This window comes from Pleurodeles waltl, chromosome 3_2 (assembly GCF_031143425.1).
Source record: "Pleurodeles waltl isolate 20211129_DDA chromosome 3_2, aPleWal1.hap1.20221129, whole genome shotgun sequence".
Lineage (NCBI taxonomy): Eukaryota > Metazoa > Chordata > Amphibia > Caudata > Salamandridae > Pleurodeles > Pleurodeles waltl.
The window spans coordinates 82,805,874-82,833,373 of NC_090441.1; the positions used below are offsets into that span (position 1 = coordinate 82,805,874).

At 44.8% G+C, this 27,500-nt stretch overlaps 1 protein-coding gene across 4 annotated transcripts in view; it reads left to right on the plus strand.

The window, feature by feature from the left end:
- Nucleotides 1–27,500, plus strand: part of ABHD11 (abhydrolase domain containing 11) — a 134,851-nt gene that overhangs the window by 53,128 nt on the left and 54,223 nt on the right. For all 4 annotated transcript variants that reach the window (XM_069226841.1, XM_069226845.1, XM_069226843.1 and 1 more), the window contains exons 4-5: nt 5,676–5,846; nt 8,947–9,128. In XM_069226841.1, coding sequence (XP_069082942.1) covers nt 5,676–5,846; nt 8,947–9,128 — 353 coding nt within the window. The remainder of the gene's footprint in view (nt 1–5,675; nt 5,847–8,946; nt 9,129–27,500) is intronic.

Here is a 27,500-nt window from a genome sequence, read left to right on the forward strand (position 1 = left end):
AACACCTCTTGGGAAGTGGCATTTTGATCAGCAGCTGGAAGTGTTTTCTAAGGTCATTCAGGTCCTCTTCAGGTATATGTTCAAGCTATACATCACAATGATGATTTCTCGTAAACCCATCTTCAGGAAAACAAATATGATTTTCAGACTTCACTCGGATATAGAGGATTCTCACATATGGTTACAACTGAACAAGATGAGCTAGTCTGCTTGCTAGGCTAGCATCTATCCATCAATGCCTTGAACCTTTAGGTAAACTCTCACATAAGCTTGAACTGTGTTTTCCTCCAATAAACAGATAACCAAGAATAAACATTCCTGCCCTAACCACATGAATATCTGAGGTCTAATCGTGGATGAGACACATGATATTCAACCTCGCCTACAGAAGTTTCCGCTAGCCCATATCCAACTTACCAACGTACTGAAGGAATTTAGGGGAGAGTTAAAGAGCCACCTTCTAATCTTGGACCAATAGAGCCTGAATATGCCTATATGATAGCCGGAGCACCTATGAGAAAAGCTCCACCACAGATTGCTCTCTGATCCCACACACAAAGAGTAGGTACACTTTAAATAATGTGTTTACATTTGATCCCAATGTTAAATGCACTCATTGTTCACCCTCTGTGTTATTCATTGATTTTTGTTGGTAATGGTTTCTCCTCCCTAGAATGTATCATGTATTTCAAATCGTTTGTTGTATTATTGCTGTTTTACTTTGCGTCGTGCCATTTGCTTTCTTGATGTGGAGTGCCCTACCACCTTAGTGGGAGCCTAGAAAGTGTTACGTGTAAACAAAATAAAATAAATGACTTGTAATGTGGTTCCATGGGCAGTGAGTGCCAGTATTAAGTAAACATACATTTTAGCCTCTGGCTATAGATACCTTTAGCTGTCTGTTGCAGAACACTAATGCAAGGTACTATCTTTTTGTGAATTATTAGAAATTGGGTCTCTAGTTGGCAGTGGTTTGCACCCTCTCCAAGTAGGGACCTTCACCCTAGTCAGGGTAAGGGAGCCACACAGCTAAAATAACCCCTGCTCACCCCCTTGGTAGCTTGGCACGAGCAGTCAGGCTTATCTCAGAGGCAATGTGTAAAGTATTTGTACACACACACACACTAACACAGTGAAAACACCACAAACGTACTCCACACCAGTTTAGAGAAATAGCCAATACTTATCTGAGTAAAACAAGACCAAATTGACAAAAATCCAAAATACACAAGTTAAGGTCTTAATTTTCAATGATTAAATCTTAGCATAGCACTTAGAAACACAATAGATACAACAGGGGCTATCATGGCATCTTGACAGAGTCGTTCCCAACAGTCAGACACCACTTGCGAGGAAGAAGACGAGGAGGAAGCAAAGACATTGAACGGAGTCAAGGAGGTGAGGCTTCACAGACGCCGGTGCGACATTGGTTTCTTACTGCCACCGGGGAGGTGAGGCATTGGTTCCTCACTGCTAGACAGGGGAGATAAGGCATCAGCTCTTTACAGTTGCAGGGGAGGTCATGTGGTGTTGGCGGTGAGGTGTTGGTTCCTAAACAACACAATGGGATCGATTTATCCAGCAGGTCAAGACGCGAGGCGTCAACTTCAATGTCACAATCACACCACGGGGTCACAGGTGCTGCGGTGGAGTCTGAGTCAGGTGCCACGGATGTCGGTGACAGGACGCTCTAGACTCATGCTGTGGCGGGACTTCGGAGGCACTGTGGCGGGACTTCAGAGGCGCTGCAGCATCACTAGTGGTCGTTGCACTCAATGGGACAACAGCTCCGGTGCAGGCAGCAGTGCGGACTCCGACATTGGCACCAGTTCCGAAGTCGCTCTGGAGTCGATGTGCTTGGTTTCTTCTTGGTTGCACCAGAACCTACTCCCAAGGGCCCATGGACTGGATTTATCACCACTTGGCAAGTCATGACTCTCCACAAGAGAGCCCAGGTGCTGGCAGATGAAGTCTTTGATGTCCATGAGACTTCGTAACATGAGGCAAGCTCAGTCCAAGCCCTTGGAGAACCTTTGAAAGCAGCATGTAGAAAGTAAAGTCCAGTCCTTTAACTCCCAGCACAGAAGTAGCAGGCCAGCACAGCAAAGCAACAGGCAAAGTGCAAGTCCCTCCTACAGGATCCAGCTCTTCTTCCTGGCAGAACATCCTCAGTCCAGAAGGGTTCTAACTTTGCAGGGTCAGGGGTCCAGTACTTCTACCCATTTCTGCCTCTGAAGTAGGCAAACTTCTTTGTAGTACACAAGATCCTGCCTTCCCTGCTCTGGCCCCAGACTCCCTCCAGGGGTTTAGGACTGCTTTGTGTAAGGACAGGCACACCCCTATTTAGGTGCAGTGTCGGCTCCTCCCACCAACTCAGGAAGACACATCAGGATATGCAGGGCACACCTCAACTCTCTTTTTGTGACTATCTAGGGTTAATTCAAAACAGCCCAACTGTCATCCTGACCCAGACGTGTATTCCACAGCCAGGCAGAGGCACAGAATGGTTAAGCAAGAAAATGGCCACTCTCTAAAACTGGCATTTTCAAACTTACAATTTGAAAACCAACTTCACCAAAATATGTATTTTTAAATTGTGAGTTCAGAGACTCCCAAACTCCATATCTCTATCTGCTCCCAAGGGGAAATTATACTTAAAATATATTTCACGGCAATTCCCATGTTGCCCTATGGAAGTAATAGTCCTTGCAATAGTGAAAACCGAATTTAGCAGTATATCACTATCAGGACATGTAAAACACACTGGTACAAGTCCTGCTTTTTAAATACAATGCACCCTGGCCCTGGGGTTTCCTTGGGCCTACCTTAGAGGTGACTTACCTGAAGTAAAATGGAAGGTATGGGCCTGGTAAGTGGGTGCACTTGCCAGGTCAAAAATGGTAGTTTAAAACTGCACACACACTGCAGTGGCAGGTCTAAGACCTGTTCCAGGGCTACTCATATGGGTGGCATAATCAGTGCTGCAGGCCCACTAGTACCATTTGATTTACAGGCCCTGGGCACACATAGTGCACTTTACTAGGGACGTGCTATTAAATCAAATATGCCAGTCATGGGTAAACCATTTGTCAATATGTTTTAGACAGAGAGCATATGCACTTTAGCATTGGTTAGCAGTGGTAAAGTGCCCGAGTCCTAAAGCCAGCAAAAACAAAATGCAGCACAAAGTCAAAAATAGGAGGTCAGAGGCAACAAGGTTGGGTGATAACCCTGCACAATGGGCCATTTCCAACAATTACACACTGTGCCATTGACTTGGCGTTACAGCTTCTTCATGGCAGAAGTAAATCATGTAACAATAATGCCACTGCGGGACTCACTGGGTGTATTACTGGCATACATTCAGAATACAAACCAGGCCTGCTACATTTGCTAATGCTAGTTCAAACCTCCTTCCGTGTATGATTAGAGATGGGTAAAAATAACTCCCTACATCAGGGCTCCCACCCTTTATGTGAAACATTTTCACAAGGACCGTTTAAGTTGAGGCCAGATTTCAATTACCTTAGTACAGCGATTTGCCCTCTTCTAGAGCTAACTCTGAAAAGTGTGTTCATGTTTCATCTTTCAGGGAGTGAAATCCTTCCTGCGAGAGCGCTTTACCCTAGAACCCCCTCAAACCTCATCCTGGTGTCTAGGCCAGATGATAGGGGATCTGAGATCCACTGGATAAACCAGTGTTTGGAGCTCATTTTTGTATTACAAGCCAAAGACAGAGCATTGTGCTTCTTAAAGTCATTGTAACAGGAACCCTACAAGCCCTTGCACAAATGAAAGTATGTTTTTTTGACATTTATTTTCAGTTGAGAAACTTCACAGACTGATGCTTTCTGCGTTCACCGTTAATGATGGAGAGTAAATAGTGCAAATGCTCATTTTGAAGAAGGGCTTTAATAATTGTTGTTATTTATGCAGTCCCTTTACCTGTTCTCTTTCAAAGTCTTTCTACTGATGGTGATCAAACTCAGTACAGTATCTGAGGAATTCTAACAAGGTAGTTGAAGGCTGTCATGAAAAAAACGTGACTGTGACTTTTGTTGCAAACATACAACATTGGTTTCTCAATTCTGTGTTCCTCTAATCCTGTGTGATGACCACAACCCACTTGCATCCTTCTATATCAATCAGGAGCATATGACAACTAAGGCACATTGCCTCAGATTTTAATATCCTTGGGGGTCCCTTTTTATAGTTAAACATATAGTGGTGTGAGTGGGTTGTGGTCACCGCATAGGATTAAACTCATGAGTAGTTGCTCGTAATACAGAGATGGGCTGGTAATAAGAAATAACCTGTTAATTCTTGATTTTCAAAATATCGAAATATGGAGTTTGGGGCTCGCCTGATGCAACTTGTTTTATTCTCTTAAAGGATTGAGTTACTCCTCAAATTACTGAGGGTTCCAATAGAGAATTTGTCGTCCGCTTGGAAGACTTAAGTGGTTGTGTAACCCCATAAACGTAGCTTTACAAGCATGAGTGGGCATCACAGTATAGAGTGTGCTAGTGAATAAGGAAAGATATGAGAAGCCTGCTGTGAGAGAACGTATATTTGGGGTCTGTAATGGTCATGATGTAGAATGACAGACAGTGGGGGGCCCCACTGATGAGTGAACTAGCACTCTGTAGTTTGAGGTGTCCTTCTATGAGTGGTAGTTTGAACGGAGTGCATGCCTTGATTGCAAGAAAATAATGGTACCTCTACAGTAAGGGACAGGTTTGGGGTCTGTATTTATAGATATTATGATACAGAGTTTTGAGAAATATAGTTTTGTGTATTATGTCTCAACAGATGCTTTTAATGTTTGTATGTGGGAGAATATGATGTTGCCCTGGAGAAGGTGGTGATAACTTGTGAAGGCCATCGAAATGCATCAATGTAGATGTGATACTGACTCGGTTTGGTGGCATGTTACAGTATATTGTGACCTTTATGGGAATGGCATGTAACATACATACACAATTGTTTGCATCAGTAACGTTGAAATAGACAACTGTGCTGTATTGTGTGTCCCTCCCATTTTTTTTTAGACCGTTTTCTTGTAAAGTTTTATGAAGATATTAGTTTGCACGGTTTTGTGGGGCTGAATGTGGGGATTGTGTTTTTTAGGAACTCTGAATAATTTGAGCAAAATACCTGTATTGACCTGTCTATAAAACCTATTGTGTGATTAGAGGAAACGCTTTCATGCCCATAATTTGAGTTAGTGATCATGATATTGTCGTTGTACTGATCTGAGCATTATTGCATTGCTGAGTGGTGTGGTTTCAAGTGAAAGTTGGTGCAAGGAGTGCCTGATCGTAGAGCGAACACCCAAGGGGAACTCTGGTCTTTGATTGGTCAGATAAAACCCTGCGAGCGTGCTGCTCCGCTCATGGAGGTGTGAATGCTCCAGTGTGAAATAGTTTTTCGATTAATGGTTACCCAATGGCGCTAAAATATCCCAAAATACATTTCTAGTGTTCTGATAGTCTCTCACAGTGTAATGGTGTATTCAAAGCATGTGTCTACTTGGAATCCCAATGGTGGAGAGCCATTGTTACACGGAACTCTTCTTTCTGTATGTTCCCAGAACAGTAAAGTAATGTATCGCTTGCCGGGTTACCCAGCTGTATCTGACCATCACTATGGATTTTCTTTTATCTCACATGAAGCCGGATCTTGTGCAGGGATTAGTGTCCGTGGACATCAGCCCAGCTCCAACAACTGCTCACAGCCGCTTCCACACCTTAATCTCTGCAATGAGGAGCGTTCAGGTGGAGGCGAACACCCCGCGGTCCACGGCCAGGAGGCTCGCAGAGGAGCAGCTGCGCCTGGTGGTACAGGTAACTTTCATTAACCCGTGACTCCTCAGTGTGTTTTTGAACAATTGGTTACGTTTTGTGGGCATCATTCAAGTGGGCCTTGCACTGTAGCAGCCAGGGGATGCCAGTGTTTCTTGGTGGTGGGCACAGTCAAGGCTTTGTGTTTGCCCTGTTAGGATTGCCTGGGTGGCAAGGCAATGTTGTGTGCAAGTTCTTCAGGGGTCAGCAGTAAGTGTATGGTAGCAGACTTTCACATTCGGAAGGGCGGAGTGTATGTGTCTGGTGTGATGTATGTGTGAAGGAAGTCCCTATAGTAATTGAACAGAATAGCACCCTCTAGGGGAGGGCCATTAGGTTAAAGGGTCGAAGCATTTAGTTAAAAATCAATTCGAAACTTTTCGTATGAAAAGCATTTAATCAAAACATATTTAGTCGGCAATATAAATCTTGGAATTTCACAATTTGCCATTACAGCAGCTTGTGAGGAAGGAGATGTTGTTTTTGCAGGCGGCAGCCCTAGTCTGGGTGCCTCTGAATGGAGGCAAACGTGTGTTTCTTTTTACGCCACTGCATGTCTCTGTCACATGGTACCAATGAGTCAGTGCTAGTGTCACAGCTGCATCTCTTTCCATAAACTCGGTTTGTTTTACAGTCTATGCCAAGGGTCTCCTACCTTTTCAGTAATAAGAGCTACTTGTGTTCAATGAATAGCATCCCATCTACTAATTTTAGCTCATTGCTCTGAGAAATGATCAATAATACAGGTGCATTTCAATAGCTTCCTAAAGGACATTTCTGATCGCTCTTGTCTGATATGTCCCGGAAGCTTATTCCAGAGTTTAGGAGCTAGATATCTGAAGGAACTACCGCCCCTCCTTACTTTCCTGATTCTAGGAACACAAAGAAGGCAAGATTACCAGCAGTGATAACACCTGGCACTATTGCCAGCATTAGTTTAATTAATGCTTTGTCTGTGTGGAATATCTGTCAGTCTTTGCTAATGTCACTGTGTATTTTTGTCCTTCAGGCAGCAACACTTAATTTTTGCAAGTCTCACTAGACGTGCCTCTCACCGGAGGTTTCCCTCTGTATGTGCTTACAGGAGACTTCCAGAGTTTAGCATTCAGTTTAAAGCAGCTCCCTTCACATTCCTGCCCATACCACATCGGAAATCCAGTTGTGTATTGTGCTTTTGCTTTTCTAATTTTCAGTAGGTCATCTGACATACCACCTTTAAAATCACCTCATATCACACCACCAGGGAGATTTCAATGATTTTTGTTGTTGTTGTCTTTGTTGAAACTAATAGAAAGCTCATAGTGTAGCAGCATCATAACATGTTGTTTATTGTCACAAAGCGCTGCATGTCTGTACTTGTCTGTTTGATTGTATGGACCCATTCCAGGTTATATTTAGAGAGAGATGATCACTAATAGTTTCTACCTCGAAAGGTTAGTGTCTGTGGAAATAGTCTGTATTTACAAAAACGTAAAATACTGTGGCACATTCCATGGCTCCATAAAAAGGTCAACATCAAAAGAGGGACAGGGAGGATTAAAGGTCCAGTGTACAGTCTCCCAAGATATCACTCACACAATAAAGAGTACACTGTTCCAAACAGAAAAAGGGAACCTACAGGTTTAGGAGCTAGAGCCCTCACACATCCTATCGGATATCATGCTTCATCATCGGGGTGCTCCTCGTCAGACTGGCACTGCAATGTCTGACGGGCTTCCCGTGAGGGGGTTCTTTGCCGGAGATCTTTTGTGGTGACTGCCGTGGTCAGTAATATTTAGAGTGATACCTACAGGCAGGCACTTACTCAAGACAGGAGAGAATTGAAATTGGTTCTAAACCCCATCAAACATCACCGTTTAATAATCAAAAAGGGTTAAGACCAAGATTAAAAGCAACACGAAAGTGATATAATGAGAGATAATGCTCAAACACTTTCTATAGCGATTGGGGACCAGGCAATTCTCGCGTAACCCCTAGATACAGGTCAACAAGCAATGACACTTTTGAGGTCTGTCTGTATTCAAGTGATTAAATAAATAACAAACAGTCACTTACATTGAAGTATACTGTCCAACGGGTCACCTGAACACACAGATCGCCCATCCCCTCAAGACAAGGAAGGGACATGGCACACATTATTGGTGTTGTTTTTTAACTTTTTCCCAGAGATTTGTCTGAGGAGTGAAGAGAGGTATCTTTAAAGGGGGATCAGGATACTGCCTCCCTATTTTCAACTCTAAATCACAAATGTATCCTACTACCCTACTGACCGAGTCTTCACTTTGACTGACCCAAGTCCTTTATGGATGGAAAAACCCACACTGGTTTATTAGGGACCCTCACACACCATGTTGGTGTCAAGCTTCTTCATCAGGTCTCATCCTGATCCATTATTTGTGGACCGAAACTGAATGTGACTAGGAAATGTTTTCTTTTAAATTGTTATTTGTTTCTTGAGGATAGACAGTTGTATCAGTATCAAACATTAATAGAATTGAGAGTAAGGGATATCACTTAGCCTTTGTGGTGATTCTTTAGGCAGCAAAATATTGAATTAGCCGGACATGGCACTTGAACTTTATATTGTGGCTATAAAAGTGAGATGTTGGTTTGAATAAGTCAAAATGATATATTTAAGTGCAGGGACTAAAGTAACAGATGACAGTAATCTGTAAATTGCGACTAACTTTTTTCTTGCTGTCAGTATTTGAGAGACGTTTTTTGGATAATCCTTTATACACATATGCCATGCAAATATTTTTCTTTTATGTAAAAAGCACAATAGAGAGGACATCCCACGTAATATGGATTTTGCTATTGTAATCTGAAACATATTTTTGTATTGGAACATTGGCACTAAAATAAACTGATTGTTTTTACATGTTTAAAATTTTTTCTTGTGAAACCTATGTCTAGTATGTTGTAAATCGGTTTATTTAACTGTTACAATTGAATAAAATAAACTCAATGCCTCATACAAGAGGCAACATTGATTGCTCTAATTTCAAACTGTGTTTCCCCCACAGGAGACAGCACTTATTCAGTGTCTCTTAAACGAGGCAGGCTTGAGCTTGTGCCAATATCTCTGTAATTTTCCTTGTAGGACCCAGCGGTGCGGCAGTTCCTTCTCACAAACCTGGTGGAAGTTGATGGGCAATACATTTGGAGGGTAAACTTGGACTCTATCTCACAAAGTCTGCCCCACCTCATGGGGTTCCCTGAGTTTCATTCACCGTACACAGGTTCATCCCTCTTCTTGGGGGGTGCCAACTCTCCATACATAAGGTAAGCCTTCAGTGTTTGGCATGAGGTAATGTGAGAACCCACTTTAACATAAATTAACTATAATGCAAGGGCTATTCTGCATCACGAAACAGCAGTCAGTCAGTCAAAATTCTTTATCCAGCGATATGCCATAAAAGTACAGATTAATTTATGTCAAAAAAATTTAAATAATTAAAATGCAATGCAAATAGTTTAAAACAATAATGACGAAACTTTTTCACTAAACAAAATTACAGAACTGTTTACAGTACCTTTATCAGTATTTCCATCAGACCAAATGTGTGAAATGTAGTAATTTACATATAATAAATATCTTAGCATCAAAATAAAATCATATACTTCCAGTTTGTATTAATATACAGCTTCTTCCACCAGTTCGTATTGATTCCTAATGGCAATAGCAGATCTAATAAAATTTAGAACAGAATGACACATTTGTATTGATGAAAGTCTTTGGATGCTTATCAGCGCTTCCTTGTGAGAAGTGGTTTGCAATTCGTGCAAAATTGTCAATATAAAAGCATGTCTAGAAGCAGAGTAAAGACAACAGAATAAAAGAAAGTGACATGTGCTTTCAAGAGCATTTTTTGCCAGGCACGTTTCTTTGGGAAAGCCACTCTAAAATGTATCCGATTTAATCTTCATAAAACAAGAAGGGAATATGATGAAGAACTCAGGAACCAGGTTAGATATGGTTCTGTTGAAATCGAAGTAGAAATCTGGACATAAGAATCAAATGTTTTCAATTGTACTGCCCCCTGATATCTAAGGTTCAAGGTGTGCTCTATATATTGAGTTTTAACCAATTCCTTAGCATTAGTAGGCAGGGACCCCGGGTTAGTAAATATGTTCTCCAACCCCAAGTTCCGAAAGGAATTTTGCAAAAATATAAGCCACGGAATTCTATTAAAATTAGCTGATTGAATACAGTCGGTCAAGCAGTCTTGTACCAAACTAGCTGCAGGATTTGACCAGACTTTCAGCCACAACAAGAGTGGGGGACACAGTCAGGTCCTCAATGTGACGTACTCCCAGCTTCTCATGGCAGATGATGTTTGCTACGTTCTTAGAAACCAATAATAACCTATGCAAAAATGCATTGTCAGCACGTTGTAGGAAAATGGATTTAGTATAGCCCCACAAGCCCGCCCTGTAAGTGGCTGCTGTTACACATTTAGACTTATAAAGCATGATGATCGGATGTACTGGTCTATGTCCCAATTTACGGGCAAAACGAAACATCGCTTCCAGGTTTCTCACCATTTGTTGAGTCTTAAGGGTGAGATGGGAATTCCATGATAAGGAAGAGCTTAAATGCAAACCTAGATAGTAGAAATCTTTCACTTTGTTTAAGATATTTCCACCCATAGTGAAACGTTTAGTTTGTGTATTTCGAGGGCCACAAGTCATAACATACGTCTTTGTCAAATTAACTTTCAAGTCAAGTTCCTGCATAAAGGTTAAAAAAAGATCCAATAGGTTTTGAAGGCCATTAGCTGTGCGAGCAATTAAAACTGCATCATCGGCATACAGGAGAACCAGAAGATTTCTTAATCCCATCCTGAGGAAATCCTTACCATTTTTTACTAAAAATCCATAAAGGCCATTGATATATAACAAAAATAAAAACGGTGCTAGGATACAACCCTGTCTAACTCTTCGCATAGATGGAAAGGGAGAGGACCTCTCACCATGCTGGCCATACTGGACTGAAGTCGTAAGATCAGTATATAAGCGTTTAATTAACTCAAGCAAGTTCTGATCAACCCCCAATGATTCCATAATTCGCCAAAGCTTCTCTCTATTCACCAAGTCAAAAGCACTGGATAAATAGATAAGAGCTAGGTGAATAGATTCTCTCCTGGCGGTGACATATTTACCAAGGATGAGGTGCAAGTTTAGAGCTTGGTCCACTGTACCTAAGCCAGGTCTAAGACCGTATTGGATTGGGGAAATAATTTTGGTCTTTCCCACCCAGTCCTCAAGCCGTGTCGAAATCACACTCCCCAGGATGTTAACCGTGGAATCCATGAGGGAAATTGGCCTATAGCAAGTTGGATCGTGCCTGTTACCCTTTTTAAAAATAGGAACAATTATTGCCGTTTTCCATGAAGAAGGAATATTACATTTTACTGCGCTGCTCAATACATTTGTTATTAATGGGCCCCAAAGCTCCGGCATAGATTTAAAAAGATCAACCGGGACCCCATCCGGGCCAGGAGCTTTCCATGATCTCAGTCGTTTAATAGCTGTAATTAACTCATATATCTCAAAGGATAAATCAAGCATATTCAAATTAGATGCTACAGAATTCAAATTACTACTGTCCCCCCTTTCAGGTTGGGGCTCATTTCCAGGCTGAAAAACCTTTGTAAAATGTTTCACCCAAACCACTTCAGGTAGCAGACAGTCATCCTCCTTATTGTCATGTTCCCAAAAATAGGGGTGGTTTACTACTTTCCAGAATTGTGTAGTGTCCTTCAGTTCCGTAGCTGCCAGAAGTTCTTCCCATGCTCTAGTTCTAATTTTAGTTCTTCTTTCCGCCAGAGCTGCCTTATATCGACCCCTTTCCAGTCTGACTGATTCCCGACGAAACGGGTTTGCCTTCAAGGCTAATTTTAAATCTTTGTGGGCTGCTGTACAAGTAGAATTGAACCATCACCGGGGCTTAGGGCCCTGAATAGACCTGCTACTCACCAGTGCCTCAGAAATAGCATGACTTAAATGTTCAAATTCAGATACAAGGTGAGCATGAGTTGACTGTGGCGACAAACATGTGTTGATAGAATCAAAATTTTGTTCAATAATTTCCTTATGAAAAGTTTTTGAATCTACCCTTTCCCATTCATGTGGAGGCCAGAATTTTAATTGAAAACAGATTTACCCCCTGCATTCTCTGCTAGTTGAAACCGAGCTGTTGTTAAAAGCTAAATTAATACATAAGGGGTTATGATCACTAGCACAATGTGGTATTATCTTAAAATCCAAAATTAATTGGAAATCTGAAGAACTAATTAAGATAAAATCAATGATGCTTCCTTTGGAGTTCCCCGTGTAGGTAGGTATCTTTTGAATATGTGTGGCAGCCTTCTCCCATGCATAGACGAGATCAAATTTGTAGATAAGAGTATTTATAGCTTCACCTTGGTTTGTATGAATAAAATGAGTAGACATCTCTCTACCCTCTATAAAAGCACCACACACATGTGAAATTCCTGGTTGCATAATGACACATTCAAATCTCCTACCCAAATCATAGCTAACTCGCTGTCCTGGAGCTTTTCAAGAGAATCAAGGACATCTGTTAACTCCTCAAGACATCCCTTCAAGAGATCACATGGAATATTATTGTAAAAATGTATTAGCAAGAGGCCCTTGTTCCCTTCAGTCAATAATAAAATAACCATAAAATATGCAGAAGACCAGATCAAGGACGCCTCCATTTTAGGAAGTTGCAGTGAGACGAGAACCAGAAGTCCCCCGCTTGCCCTGCCCGCTAAAGAGGGGGTTGCTGGTTGGAATACGGAGTAATAACCGTCCAGCTGGAAGGGGTCCTTGGACCAGGTCTCCTGTAAACAAATAACATTATAGGTGGATATGAATTCCAGCCACTCTGGATATTTAACCTTTGACCGAAGCCCTGCGATGTTCCAGCTGAAAAGTGTTAGAGGTTTGTAACATGGCCCTACCGCTGGCTCCTTGTCAGTAACAGCATCTACCAAGACACGGGGAGGGGTATCTATCTCATCGGGCCCTTTATGTAATAGAAGGGTCTCATGCCCATCACCCTCCACTGCTCCAATCGAGGCTCCTCTTGTGAACATATCCTTGTCCGCCTGTCAGTCATTCTGGTCTAAAGGGGTCGGGTCCTGACAGCAGCTGGAGGTAAGGGTATGTACTTGAATATGTGTTATAGGCAGCCCTGCGTTAAAATCACAATGCACCACTGTGGGACGGGCAGATAAAACGGTTAAGTCATTAAAAAAAAGTTTTATGGGTGTATTTGAATCCCTTCTGCTTTCCTAACACAACATAACGAATCAGCCAACAAGCATTTGACCAAGCAAGGATTAGCAAAGTTGATCACAACACAATCACCATCATACGCTTTCTTTGAGGAGCCTACCCAATTCACTTTACGTGTTATAAGTATCTTATTATTTAGATCCTCTTGATAGCTGAGCTTAAACCTCAGCCAATGAGCACATTTCCTCATTAATGCCTGGGTGTTTTTCCTATGGCAAGGATCAAGGAGGGGCACATTTGCTAAGACCAAAACATACGGCATGCAGCCAGGGGGAAGTTGCAAAAACTATTTTCGGGCAATAATAGTTAGTCTGAGGAGCAGGTGGACATCCTAAAGGGGCCTCCATTCTATTTGCCAAGGTAAGGTTAGACTCTGTAGATAAAGTTTCATGTTTAGCTGTAGGATGAACCAAAGGTGGACCATTGCCGGTTGGTAAATGAGTTTGTGGTGCTTCTTTATATACAGGGACTGCCTCCTGCATATGAAAATTACCCATTTTTGGTGAGAATGTTTGAGTAATCATCTTGATCATGTTAGTATGACATTGTTCAAGATTTATGGTTATCAAGGTTACAAGTTTCTCCTCCAGGGCTGCAAAAAGAGGTTTGAGTGTAGAATCAATTATATGTGTGTGGTCGACCCAAGAAGCTCTCTTCTGTCTGGTGTCAGGATTTGGATCCTCAAATGATAGTCCTGGAGCTTGTAGTTGACCAGCAGGAGATTCCAGAGGTATATGAATGTTGCCCTTAGCCCCTAAGATCCGTTTTGAAGTCTTGGGATTTTTATGACGGCCTCCTGCTTTTCTCTTTTTCAGTGGTGGGGAGACCACGGAGAAACGATCCACATTAGATTCTTCACATGCATTAGGAGTTTGCAGACAAGGAACACCAGTTCCAGGCTGGGATATATCATGATTAAAAGCACCGAAGGGAGGACCCTGGTTCCCTTTGTCAGGCATTATAAAGACAGAGGGCTCAAGGGGTATTCTCTGGGTGAGTTTATGAGCAGCCCCGATTTTTTTTCTTCATCCTGCACAATTTCGGTTTCAATGGCTCTGATCACAGATGATAAATAACTAGTTATGGCTGGTTGAAGAAAGGGGCCCTGTGCACCCTCTCCCCCTTGTTAGGTAATTTTCCTTTTGCCCATTATATAAAATAAAACTAGGAGTCCTATATGTAACTAATCAGGAGGTCCTATCCCTGGAGTGGTAAATAGGTCAGGGAACTGCCCAGGTACCAGTCCTAACGTTAATCGCACACTGTGCTGCCTTAGACATGAGGCTAGCTGAACATAAGCATAATGCTTGGTTCAAACAAAGCAGCTTACCTCTCTTCTCCCCAAAATGCAGTTATCAGGGGGGCGGCCCAGCCCGGCATTTTCCCGTCGCTGACGGGCGAAGGACGGGCCCGCCCTTGGCCCAGGCACGCCCCTCGGCGTGGGGTTCCAGCAGCACTTTAGAGCGCACGGGGGAATACCTGGCCGTGCCCCCTGGTCTTCTTGTGTGTTTCTGGGACCTCGAGTCCCCAGCAGCAGCGTCCTGTGCTTCCGTTGGTGCGGGGTTCCAGCAGCGCTTTAGAGCAAACGGGGGAAAACCTGGCCCGCCCCCTGGTCTCCGCGTGTGTTTCTGGGACCTGGAGTCCCCGGCAGCAACGTCCTGTGCTTCCCACATATTTGTACTGCTATTCATGATGCAGTTTGTGGCCAATTCTGTAGCACACCATCTGCAGGCCTAAGGCCATCCAGGATCATTTCTTCCCATTCCATGCTGTTCCGCAGGCTCACATCCCCTTGCAGGCCTGTGCTTGTCTTTGGTCCAACAGCACTTAGGTGCAAAAAACGAGTGCCCAAAATGAATCCGAACCTACCTCGAATGAGACCTACTTTTCCCATGCCTTTCTCCTTGTATTTAGAAAAAAGTTATTTTGGCCGCCAAGAGTCAGCTGTTGATTCAGCTAATGATTATTATGATTTACACATCACTTAAGATTGGTTTCTCCAGTAGGCACTGGTGGCATAATTTGAAGTACATGCCATGTCACTAGTCTCTTGTGTTTAAAGATCATCTAGAAAATCCTTCAAACTTAGGTGAAAAAGGAATGGAAGGATTATTTAGGATGGTCCCACCATTCGCAGACATATTCATGCGTAAAATTTGACATAGTAAATTATATAGGCATAAACAAGAGTGAAAACTGAGTACAATAGGAGGTCCAGAGTGCCTCATCTTTCAGGAATGATGAAGATATATAGTATATCAAGTTTTTTAAGGTGCTTATTTGAAAAGGACGCTTTAATTTGTTGGTAGCCTTCACAGTGGTGTTAGTGGTTAGAATAAAAATTGAATGTGAGTTTACTCTCCTGAGTAGGTGAACGTACTCGCTGTACTCGCTCACTCACTCACTCTCCAGCGACCGACATCATGATAACCTTAACTCCAAGACTGATGTAAGTAGTTTGACACTTCCTTGTTAAATCATCACTTGTGCCTTGACTAACAGTTTGAGTTACACATTTATGATTACATAGCTACAGTTCTCCTCCAAGGAATCAGCCGTAGACTAGATGGCTTCCTTTCTGGAAGATCACTGCCAATCAGTTCACTTACTCCCTTTCATTTGTTCCAAGGTCCAACTCAACTGCGGTGTGTCCCGGGGATCTTCTTTGTCCCCCACCTCTTCAATCTTTACGTGCATCCCCTTGCACACCCCTTAGTAAAGAGGAAGGTCAAGATTTACAACTGCGCAGAGCATATGCGACTGCTCTTTGCTATCACAACTTGCCGAAATCTAAATGTCTTCCAAAATACTTTACTATTCATCCGTGATTGGATGAATAGTAACCAGTTGAAATTAAATTCCAGTAAAACTGAAATTGTTATCACCAGTACCTCGACTAATTTGTGGAATCCTAGTCGTTGGCCTGCAGCGATTGGTACCCCACCCCAGAAGAAGACTACATTAAAGAGCCTTGGGGCTCTTATTGATGATAAGCTGTCCATGAATCCCCAAGTTTGGACTGTGATATCCTCTGGCTTCCTGCAATTGCGTAAAATCAGGAAAATAGGTACATTTCTAACTCTCAAAGCTCTTATTCAGGTAATCATTGCTCTAGTGATTTCCAGGTGACTCCAGTATTGGAACTTTCATGGATTCACATGCTTGAATCATTCCCTGTCGTCGAGATGACAATCCCCAGTACATTATAATAGCAATGTAATGATAACTATAGTGTATGAAGGCTCAAGGCCTCCCACTTTAGTAATCTATCCTTGTCAATTTGAGCAAAGAGACCAAACTTAGATTTCAGCCAATCAGGCTGCCCTTCCCTCTAGAACACTCCTGTGAGAAGCTCCAATTCCTCAGATTTTCTACTGCATGTCTCCACTGAGCTCTACTCAGTCACACGTTCAAAAAAGTATTTTCTAGTATCTTTTTTCCTCAAAATCTTACTTCTTCCAGTTGTAAGCTATGTAACCTCTTTTCTGGTCTAGAGGAAATCTATTTCTCAGTCAATCACCATATCTGACTAGTCTCTTCAGAGCCTGCAAGACCTGTGGTAAGAAGAGGCTTCACTTTGAGGATCCACACAAGGACGGCATATATTGCCTTTATCCAGACCATTCTGCAAAGGAATGTAAGGTATGCAGGACATTTTCTAACAAAACCTTTAAGGACAGGGAGTCCAGGCTGCTCATTTGACTCCAGAAGTTAAAATCCAGGACAAACCCTGTTTCTGGTTCTGATAGTGAGGAGTCATCTGCATCCTCAGGAGAACTCATAAAAGGGACAGATCACCTCAAGGTCGTCTTTCCGAGGATTAGCCTAAGAAAGCTTTAAAGAAGACTAAACAAGGGTCTTATAAAGCCCACAGCCCTTCTAGTTCTCCTCACAGGAGGTCTGCATCCCACTCATAGAGAGAGAAAAGAATGTTCTGCCTCATCAGAACATCGTAAAAAAGCTTCTTCTGAGCTTTCTACACCACCTCCTACGGTTCGGCATTCCTTCAAGAAACCATCTGGCACACTAACAATGACATCATCAACGACATTGTTAAGAAAAGAGTGTTCAGCATCGTCGTCAACCTCTACAATGAAAATTTACACGACATGCAATATTTCCAATGTGCATACGACGACGATGCCATCGTCGACGGCCCTTTCGGTCACGCCGTCAACACTTAAAATATACATTTCCTCACCTTCGTCGACGAAAGGAATGACGAAACCATTGTCGACAACTACCATCTACTCCCGACGACAGCCTCGTCGACGAGGTACACACATTCGTTACAGCAGGCAGCACCTGTCGACGACCCCGTCGCCGATACCATTGACGACAAAAAATGTCAATATAAGAAATCTAAATTCCTGTCACCATCACACACGTCTCCAAGTAAGGTATCTCCATTAATCCCTACGCACCTTTTGGAAGAGTATGACTCGGTGGAGGAAGGGCCGTTTGGAGTTGTTCACAGCCCTTCCAAGTTGCATCTAAAGTGCCAGGACTTAGACAATGACAATCCGTATGATGCTCAATCCTATTATTCACCTAGGGAACAGTATTCTTACCATGAGCAAATGTTCCCTATGCCTGGATCCCTTATCTCAGATTTGCAATTAATGCTAGAAGAATACAGGAAGAGATTTCCCCCAGTCAGCACTGAGGCCCAGCAAGCCTCTCTACCTTCATCAGCACCACCTCCTTCCACACCTGTGAAGTCAAGGGTTGAACTTCCACCTGGAGAAGAACAACGACACCAACACCACCACCCTACTCGCCAACCTCGCCAACCTCGGTCTCAAACAACTGGTGAACACCCCCACCCACATCGCTGGACACACGCTCGACCCCATCTTCTCCGCCAGCAACCACGTATCCTTCAGCCACTCTTCCGAGACACACTGGACCGACCACAGATGTGTCCACTTCACCTTCAGACGCAAGACCCACCACCCTCGCACACAACCTATCACCCGCAGACCCTGGAACAAAATCTCCACAGAACAGCTATTCTCCACCCTCAACCATAACCAACCTGCCATCACCACAGACGCCAACAACGCAGCCCTCAGCCTTACACAGTGGATCAACAACTGCGCTGACAACCTCGCCCCCCTCAGACGCCTCCCAAGACAGACCAACATCAGGAAACCTCCATGGTTCACAGACGCCCTCAAAGAATCCAAGAAAACCTGCGGTACCCTCGAAAAGACCTGTCGCAAAGAACACACCGCAGAAAATATGTCATCCCTCAAAATCGCCACCCGCGAACACCACCAGCTGATCCGCGCCACCAAAAGAGCATCCTTCAAAGAGAGACTGAACAAGAACACCCACAACATCAAAGAACTCTTCAACATCGTCAAAGAGCTCTCCAATCCCAACGCCAGCTCCAACTCCATCACGCCCTCACAAGAACTCTGCAACTCCCTCGCCACCTTCTTCCATCGAAAGATCACCGACCTACACAACAGCTTCGGACCACAGATCCCGCCGACCACCACGGAACTCACACCCCCATCCATCACCCTCAACGCCTGGACTCCCATCAGCGCCGAAGAGACCAGAACTACCATGAACACCATCCACTCCGGTGCCCCCTCAGACCCATGCCCACACTACATCTTCAACAAAGCCGATGCCAGCATCGCCCCCTATCTCCAGAGCGTCGTCAACAGCTCGTTTGCATCTGCCACCTTCCCCAAGAGCTGGAAACACGCGGAAGTCAACGCTCTCCTGAAGAAACCTACGGCGGACCCCAACTACCTGAAGAACTTCCGCCCCATCTCGCTCCTCCCCTTCCCGGCCAAAGTCATCGAGAAGGCCGTCAACAAGCAACTGACCAACTTCTTCGAAGACAACAACCTGCTCGACCCCTCCCAGTCCGGCTTTCGGGCCAACCACAGCACGGAAACCGCCCTCATCGCAGTCACCGACGACATCCGAACCCTACTGGACAACGGAGAAACAACCACCCTCATCCTCCTCAACCTCTCGGCTGTCTTCAACACCGTCTGCCACCGCACCCTAACAACCCACCTCCACTCCACCGGTATCCAAGGACAGGCCCTGGACTGGATCATCTCTTTTCTGTCGGACCGATCCCAAAGAGTCTACCTCCTGTCTTTCCGCTCGGAACCCACTGAGATCATCTGCGGCGTCCCACAGGGCTCCTCGTTCAGCCCCACTCTCTTCAATGTCTACATGAGCCCCCTCGCCGACATCGTTCGCAAACACAACATCAACATCATCTCCTACGCCGACGACACCCAGCTGATACCCTTCCTCACCAGAGACCCAGCCACCGCCAAAGCCAACCTGCAGGATGGAATGAAAGACGTCGCAGAATGGATGAAACTCAGCCGCCTGAAGCTGAACTCAGACAAGACGAAAGTCCTCATCCTCGGAAACTCCCCGTCCACCTGGGACGAATCCTGGTGGCCCACTGCCCTGGGCACCGCACCGACCCCTTCAGACCACGCACGCAACCTCAGATTAATCCTGGACCCCCTTCTCACAATGACCAAGCAAGTCAACGCCGTCTCGTCTTCTTGCTTCCACACACTTCGCATGCTCCGAAAGATCTTCCGCTGGATCCCCGCCGACACCAGAAAAACTGTGACCCACGCCCTCGTCACAAGTCGTCTGGACTACGGAAACACCCTATACACAGGAACCACCGCAAAACTTCAATAACGCCTCTGCACGCCTCATCCTCAACGTACCCCGCCACAGCCACATCTCCGCCCACCTGAAACACCTGCACTGGCTACCCGTCAACAAAAGGATCACCTTCAGGCTCCTCACCCACGCACACAAAGCCCTCCACAACAAGGGCCCCGAATACCTCAACCGTCGCCTCACGTTCTACACGCCCACCTGTCAACTTCGCTCCACCAGCCTCGCTCTCGAACCAACGCTGGAGGGAAATCCTTCTCCTACCTGGCAGCCAAGACATGAAATTCCCTCCCTGCCCACCTCAGGACCACCTGGCCTTCCGGAGGCGTCTCAAGACCTGGCTCTTCGAGCAGCAGTGACCCCCCCCCAGCTTCTTGAGACCCTCACGGGTGAGTAGCGCACATTATAAATACCTTGATTGATTGATTGAAGGGTTTTGCCATTAGACGTACCTCCGCATACACCTATATCAGTTCCAGCACAAGATCTTTCAACATCTGATGATGACAGAAGATGGAGAGTTGCCAAACGCAGTGGCGGGGTGGGATGATTATCAATTACCTACTCCATCTTCGCCTTCCCCTGTCCCAGTAGACTCCCCACCAGGTGACATCGATGGATTTTACAATTTATTAAAACGGGCTGCAAAGAGATTTGCACTAGGCCAACAAAGCAGATGGACTGCTTTCTTTATGACTTCCAGGAACCCTACCAAAAAAATGTGAAATCAATGCCCACAGTTGACTACATATGGGATGAAAGGCTGAAGGTAATGGAAAATCCTCCTACTGTTACTGCTGTCTTGCCTCGCTTAGATAGGAAGTATAAGGCACCTGACGATTCCCCAGCCTGCCTAACCAGACACCCCAAACCAGACTCAGTTATTACTCAGGCAGCACAGCGACGATCTAGGAATCCTTCGGCACCAATTTTTGTTCCGCCTGACAAGGAGGGGAGAAGCCTTGATAACATCAGAATACGCTTCTCCTTTATGTCATCTCTTATGGTAACAGCATCTAATTCATTAGCGCTAATAAGCAGATACGACAGGCAGCTATGGGCAGACATTGCTCTTTACCTGGACCAACTTCCTGAAGAGTCAAAGACAGCAGCAAGCAAAAGTTTGCAGTAAGGGGAAAGGGCTTCCACTGAAGTCATCGACTGTGCAATGGACATCGTTACCACGGCGTTTCAGCAGCTGGCAGGCTCTGCTGTTTTAAGAAGGCAGGCTTGGCTCCATGCTACTTCTTTTTGGCCTGCAGAGCATAACAAAATTCTCGATTGATGGAGAACCCCTTTTTAGGAAACATATTGATGATGCCCCGCAGGCTATAAAAACAGATACGGACACAGCCAAGTCCCTTGGAACCCTACAATTTAGAAAACAGCCCTTTCGGGGGCTAGAGGACGGGGATATCCATCCTACAGATGGGGATTCCAACAATATAAATATCCATCTTTTTCCTCGGCTTACCAATCCTTTCGTCCTCAATGCCAACAGAGGCAACCTCCATAGGCCGCATATACTAGGACCGCGCAAAGAGCAAGAGGAGGCAGGCAAGCAAGGGAAACAGGACGCAGGCACTAACTCCGGCTACTTATTTTTCCTCAAATTCAAAAATAGGAGGAATATTTTCACAATTGGCAAGAAATTACTTCAGATCAATGGGTGTTAAACCATATCCATTTTTATTCCATACTCTGGAGTTCCTACATATGCCACCAGCAAGACCTCCTCCTCCACGCAATTTAAAACACGTAAATCTTCTAAAAAAAGAAGTCAAGACAATGCTCCAGAAGTGAGCTGTAGAAAAAGGTCCTGTTCAGGACAAAAGGAGGGGTTTTTATTCACGTTTCTTCCTGGTCCAGAAACACTGGAAGTTATGGCGTCCAATCTTGGATCTCAGAGAGCTGAATACTTACCTCATTCCATATGATTACTGTAGGAAGTTGGCTTTGTATATACTATCTCAAAGTGAGAGATAGTGTGCATAGAGTCCAAGGGTTCCCCTTAGAGGTTGATAGTGGCAAAATTAGATAATACTAAAGCTCTATTTTGTGGTAGTGTGGTCGAGCAGTAGGCTTATCAGAGGTAGTGTTAGGCATTTGTTGTACACACACAGGCAATAAATGAGGAACACACACTCAAAGACTTAACTCCAGGCCTATAGTTTTTATACATAAAAATATATTTTCTTTATTTTAGAACCACAAGATTCAAGATTTGAGGTAAGTACATAAAATGAAAGGTACTTCACACAGGTAAGTATAGAACTTTGATTTAAAACAGTAGTACACACAGTTTAGGTTAAAATGGCAATAAGCTATTTTAAAAGTGGACACAGTGCAAAAATCAACAGTTCCTGGGGGAGATAAGTTGGGTTAAGTTTCTCAGGTAAGTAAAGCACTTACACAGTCAGTCTCCTGGGCATAGCCATAGGCAGCCCACCGTTGGGGGTTCAAGGCAACCCCAAAGCCACAGAACCAGCAACACAGGGCCGGTCAGGTGCAGAGGTTAAAGGAGGGCCCAAAACACATAGGCGCCTATGAAGAACAGGGGTGCTCTGGTCCTAGTCTGCTTACAGGTAAGTAACTGCGTCCTCGGAGAGCAGACCAGGGTTTTTTTGTAGAGCACTGGGACACACACACACAAGTCCACAAAACACACCCTCGGCGGCACAGGGGCGGCCAGGTGCAGTAGGCAAAGTAGGCATAGGGTTTGGTGTTAAAAGCAATGGAGGAACCCGGGGGTCACTTAGGCGATGCAGGCAGGGCACAGAGGGGCTTCTCGAGCCAGTCACCGACTGGGCTAGGATGAGGGCCACCTGCTGGTCACTTCTGCACTGGTAGGTGGTTCCTCTCGGTCCTGAGGGCTGCGGGTGCAGTGCTTGGTCCAGGCGTCGGTTCCTTTGTTACCAGGCAGTCGCGGTCGGGGGGAGCCTGTGGATCCTCTCTCGCCTACGTCGTCGTAGTAGCCTGGGAGTCCTCTCTGCGGTGTTGGTTCTCCTGAACAAGAGCCGGGGGCGTCGGGTGCAGAGTGTGAAGTCTCACGCTTCTGGCGGGAAGAGAGAGTTCTTTAAAAGTTGTTTCTTTGTTGCAAAGTTGTTTCAGGTTTTTATCAGTGCCGCTGCTCTCTGGAGTTCCTTGGTCCTTTAGGTTCAGGGCAGTCCTCTTAGTCCTCAGAGGTCGCTGGTCCCTGTCGGATGCATCGCTGTGCAGGTTCTTTGAGTCTGGAGACAGGCCGGTAGGGCTGGGGCCAAGTCATTTGGTGTCTCCGTCGTCTCTGCTGGGCTTTCAGGTCAGCAGTCCTTCTTCTTGTAGGTTGCAGGAATCTGATTTCATGGGTTCAGGGTCGCCCCTAAATACTGAATTTAGGGGTGTGTTCAGGTCTGGGGGGCAGTAGCCAATGGCTACTGTCCTGGAGGGTGGCTACACACTCTTTGTACCTCCTCCCTGTGGGGAGGGGGGCACATCCCCATTCCTATTGGGGGAATCCTCCAAAACCAAGATGGAGGATTTCTAAAGGCAGGGGTCACCTCCGCTCAGGGCACCTTGGGGGCTGTCCTGACTGGTAGGTGACTCCTCCTTGTTTTTCTCATTATCTCCTCTGGACTTGCTGCCAAAAGTGGGGGCTGTGTCCATGGGGCAGGCATCTCCACTAGCTGGAGTGCCCTGGGGCATTGTAACACGAAGCCTGAGCCTTTGAGGCTCACTGCTAGGTGTTACAGTTCCTGCAGGGGGATGGTGTGAAGCACCTCCACTCAGTGCAGGCTTTGTTTCTGGCCTCAGAGAGCACAAAGGCTCTCACCCCAGGAGGTCAGAAACTCATCCTTCAGTGGTAGGTTGGCACAGACCAGTCAGTCCAGCACTGAAGGATTGGGTAAAATACAGGGAGCATCTCTAAGATGCCCTCTGTGTGCATTTTGTAATAAATCCAACACTGGCATCAGTGTGGGTTTATTATTCTGAGAAGTTTGAAACCAAACCTCCCAGTATTCGGTGTAGCCATTATGGAGCTGTGGAGTTCGTTTTGACAAACTCCCAGACCATATACTTAATATGGCCACACTGTATGTACAATGTCTAAGAATAGACTTAGACACTGTAGGAGCATATTGCTTATGCAGCTAAGCCCTCACCTGTGGTATAGTGCACCCTGCCTTAGGGCTGTAAGGCCTGCTAGAGGGGTGACTTACCTATGTCACAGGCAGTATTTTATGTGCATGGCATCCTGAGGGGGATGCCTTGTCGACTTTGCCTTTTTCTCCCCACCAACACACACAATCTGCAATAACAGTGTGCAAGTGTTAGGTGGGGGGTCCCTGATGGTGGTACAACACATGCTGCAGCCCTTAGGGACCTTCCCTGGTCACAGGGCCCTTGGAACCACTGGTACCTTTTACAAGGGACTTATCTGTGTGCCAGAGGTGTGCCAATTGTGGAAACAATGGTACATTTTTAGTGAAAGAACACTGGTGTTGGGGTCTGGTTAGCAGGGTCCCAGCACACTTCTCAGTCAAGTCAGCATCAATATCAGGCAAAAAGTGGAGGGTATCTGCAACAGGGAGCCATTTTCTTACAATTACTTTAAACAATATTCTTTCCCTTCGCAATCCTGGAGATTATATGTCCACTATCGCTCTCCAGGACTCATACTTCCCCATTCCTATACATCCATCCCACAGTGAATTTCTCAGATTCACTGTAGCCGGAGAGCATTTCCAGTTCAAGGTTCTTCCTTTCAGCCTAAAATCGGCCCCCAGAATTTTTACCAAATGCCTAGCTCCAGTTGCAGCTTTCCTCAGAAGACACAAACATCAAGTGTTTCCGTACCTAGACGACTGGCTCATCAAGGCCAAGTAAAGGTCGCAGGTGCAGAGCGCGACAAAGGCCTGTGTGGAGCTGTTTGGAAAAGTAGGCTGTTTTGCTTTCACTAATGACCGAGCTGACAAAAAGCTCTGGAATGCACTTCTTAGTTCAAAGAAGACATATATTATTACTTCACCACGAGGTTCCTAAAAAGAGATTAGTAGGTCGAAGGCACACGTTTAAAAATAATCACAGCAATGAAAGGAAAATATACCACAATGATTCTCAACTGCAATGTACACAGCAAATCTATGTGATTATATTATAGCATAATTACAAAGCAAAGAATAAAGTATAAATTCATCATCGTAGGGCCTGCCAATCTTCATCTTTCTCATGCCAGCAAAAGATGGCCCCATTTAACTGCGAGAAAGAAATATCCACCCTCACGGGACAAGTGTCAGGCATTTGACGTCTAATCCTGACCAAGGTCATGGAAATTCCCTTGCTACTGAGCAGGGCCACCTCTTTTATAGCTTAAACAACTATAGAAAGAGCCTTCTAAAAGGCCCTCCCCTCTCAGATGGAAATATTCAAACATGATGGCTACTGTAGGTCAGAGTTGAGAGAAATATGTTGAAAACTGGCCAGCATTTCAAGGCTTTCCTTCCAAGGCCGCACCTTTCCCTGCACTGAAGAAAACAAAAAATATGTACTTTCTTATCATGAACGGTTTGTGTTCGGTGAGCAGGAAATATGAAAAAACAAGCTTAGTTTACCATGTGGAAAAACACAGCTCAACTGCAATGTCTAATGCCACAATAAAGCCAATAGGCAGCTAAATTGAATCTAAAATGTAATCTGCAACTGGTAAACACTGAACAACTAATATGCTAAGTGGTGCACACAAAATCAGTTGTCAAACCTACCTATTTTCAATACGTAGGCCTAACTATCCGCCACAGCAAATCAGCTTTTCAACCACTGAAAAGAATTACCTTTCTGGGTGCAGTTCTGGACACATCCAACAACAAGACAGCTCCTACAAGGGAGAGACAGAAAAAACGAATTTCCTTGGCCAGACCGGTTCAAAAAATAAAGTCTGTTTCAGTTTGTCTCTTCAAGTCCCTATTAGGAATGATGTCCTGTTGCATCCCACTGGTGCCATTCTGTCATCTCAGAATGCGACCCATTCAAGAGCAAGTGGACAATGAGTGGATGCAGTCCAAGGGGTCTTTCTACGATTTAATCAAAGTAACAAAATCCATGATAACATCTCTGTCTTGGTGGACCCAGGAATCTAACCTGTCAGTGGGTCTCTTTCCTTCTTCAACCTGCCCCGTGGTTATCACTACCAATGTGTCTCTGGAAGATTGGGGAGCCTTCCTCCAAGACTTACGAGCCAGAGGCAGGTGGAAGCCACATCAGAGGTCTTTCCATATCAGTTATCTCGAATTAAAAGCAGTTCGCCTAGCGCTTTCAGCTTTCCTGCCAAAGATAAGGAACTCACCAGTGCTCATTCGTACGGACAACACTACAACGATGCGCTATATCACCAAGCAGGGGGGGACCAGCTGTCCGCTCTTATCACGAGAATCTCAATGTATCTGGAACTGGTCCATTCTACAAGGATTGCATCTTCGGGCAGAGCACATACTGGGCACTCAGAATGTCATAGCAGACTCTCTCAGCAGGTTGACAACATCCAACCACGAATGGGAACTAGATCAGAGAGTTCTAGATCGCTTTTTCTATCAATAGGGCAAGACAAACCTGGACCTTTTTGCCACTCCCCAAAATGCAAAATGCCAATTCTTTGCAAGTCGCGATCCCCATCTGGGTCCTTGGGGGAATGCGTTTTCAATGGCATGGTCAGGAATTTATGCTTACACCTTTCCTCCCATTCCTCTCATACCGAGAGTCCTGCAAAATTCTTCTGATTGCCCCAGCATGGCCTCGGCAGCATTGGTATACAGAGATGCTTCTCCTTTTAGAGAGCCACAGCATCCCTCTACCAGTAACACTCTGCCTTCTAACAATGAGTGACGGTCAGATTCTCCACCCAGATCCAGCGTCACTTCATTTGACAGCCTGGCACCTGAACACCATGAATTCGCACACTTAAACATTCCCACGGACTGCAGAGTCATTCTTGCCAGAGCTGCAGCAGACAGTACCAACAGATCTTATTGCCTTAAATGGAAAAGGTTTTGCATATGGTGCAAAAAAGCTCTGGTGCACCCGTTCTCTTCGGTGCCAGAGCAGATACTACCTTATCTTCTCCACTTAGCTAGATCAAGGCTTCGATTAGAGTCTACATGGCTGCAATTTCCCATTATAGGTGGATGAAGAACTCACCATCTTTGTGGTCGACAAAGGTTATCAAACAGTTTCTTAAAGGACTTTTTCGTTCTTTCCCACCAATCAGACCACCACTGCTGTCTTGTCAACTTAACGTAGTTTTGGCCCAGTAAATGAAACATACATTCAAGCCTATACACAGGGCGGACTTAAAATTCCTGTCATGGAAAGTTGCACTTTTTCTTGCCCTGATCTCAGCTTGAATGGTTAGGGAAATCCAAGCCTTCACTCTCCAAGACCCTTTCTTGCAGTTTAAAGAGGGATAGTCCTGCAAACAAAACCAAAGTTCATACCCAAAGTTTCTTTGATTTTCACCTTAACCAACCAGTAGTATTAAAGTCGTATTTCTGAAATCCTTCAACACCAGCGGAACAGCCTCTTCATTCCTTAGTGTCAAAAGATGTCTCAAATTTTTATCTGTACAGGATGATAGATTTTAGAAAATCAAATCAACTGTTTGTAGCATTCAGTGCTCCTAGGAAAGGCCAGCGATTT